Genomic DNA, 1542 nt, shown 5'->3' on the forward strand with positions numbered 1-1542 from the left:
GTTGTAGATCTCGTCGAGTACTATAACTTTGATATAAAGTTCATCTTCATCGGACATCATATGAGAAACTTATGAAGTTTTCTTCCAACATATCACTGTCGGTTCAAGCCACGAACCGACAGTGATAGTATCAGTGTTGGTTCTTGGTTAAAACCGGCTATGATGACCCAATATCACTGCCGGTTCTTGGCTAAAACCAACAGTGATTACCCGAATATTAGTGTCGGTTGGTTCTATTACTGTCGGTTTTAGCCAAAAAGTGGCAGTGATTGTCTATCACTGTCTATCACAGCCGATTTTTTTTAAAATTAAGCAGTGATGTCTAATTCTGTAGTAGCGAATAGATCTAACGAAGAGGGAACCAAACATGTTTTGACTCTGAAAAAGCTCAGATTGGATTACAGAAAGTCGAACTAGAAGCAGATGAGCATCGAATGAATGATACTCTGAAATAGAACGGGCACAAGGTCATGCGTAGATAGATGGCAAAGACAAATCCAACGATCTGGAAACCATATGATGGAAACAAATAAACCACTCAAGCAAAGTATAGCTGCATAAAGAAAAAGGGCAAATATGTGGGACAGTAGATAGACATGCAGTACTTCAATCTAGTGCTCCGTACTTGCATCTCAAAACCATAGTCAGTCTCACAGATTTTATAATTTACAAACTATATATACAAGCGCAGAGCTAGCTACCTCCAACGGACATCAGTGGTCAATAATAATCAAGCCTTCAAACAGGCGGTGGCTCCGGCTGGCCGGCGGCGTTGGGTTGCACGGCAGCGCGACAGATGGGGCACGTCGAGTGCGATCGCAGCCACATGTCAATGCACTCCACATGGAACAGATGCTTGCACACCGGCAGCCGCCGCACCACCTCGCCGACCTGCACCAGCCCCAGGCATATGACGCACTGCGCCCACCCTGTCGCGTCTCCGCCGCCGCCGATACCACCCTCCCGCTTGTACGCAAACGCCGGGATCACGGACAGGACAACCGCCGCTTCCGTCCCGTCACGGCTCCGCGCGGCGCGCATGGCTGCTCTATGACGCAGAGCGGCACGCTGGCGAATCTTGAGGTAGCAGAAGGAGAGCGCGACGGCACAGGCGGTGACGACAGAGGCCCAGATGACGCCGGCGACGAGGTAGATTAGGATGAAGGAGAAGAAGATGCCGAAGGTGAGGAGCACCGTGAGGTTGTGGTCCCTGTCGTCGGACGGAGCAGCTGATGCATCGCCTGGACTACTTGGCTGGTGGTGGTACGAGAACCTGGAGAAGAACATGCTAATAGCTACTCAGCTACAAACTATAGCGAAGTGTTGATGATCCGGCAAACACTGAGATATTCTTATGTTATGCACTCTCCAATGGTAGCAAACATATATATATGGACGCCACGCCGTACAGAATGGTAGTGTGCAGCAAGAAGCAAAGCCATACTCTATTCACAAGATAGAAAGATATGTTACTGAACCACTGCAAAGAATAAGAGCTATATATCGGACTAGTCCAGAGGCTTAGCATCCGGCCAATGAGAT

The 1542-nt window shown here is 48.6% G+C and overlaps 1 protein-coding gene across 1 annotated transcript; it reads right to left on the reverse strand.

Moving 5' to 3' along the window:
- Positions 1 to 738: 738 nt before the first annotated feature.
- LOC136510643 (RING-H2 finger protein ATL39-like) lies at positions 739 to 1287 on the reverse strand. The gene has a single exon (XM_066505025.1). It carries the CDS (start codon positions 1285 to 1287, stop codon positions 739 to 741), a length of 549 nt encoding a protein of 182 aa, XP_066361122.1.
- Between the last annotated feature and the right edge of the window lie 255 nt (positions 1288 to 1542).

The sequence above is a fragment of the Miscanthus floridulus genome, chromosome 16 (assembly GCF_019320115.1).
Source record: "Miscanthus floridulus cultivar M001 chromosome 16, ASM1932011v1, whole genome shotgun sequence".
NCBI classification, from domain to species: domain Eukaryota; kingdom Viridiplantae; phylum Streptophyta; class Magnoliopsida; order Poales; family Poaceae; genus Miscanthus; species Miscanthus floridulus.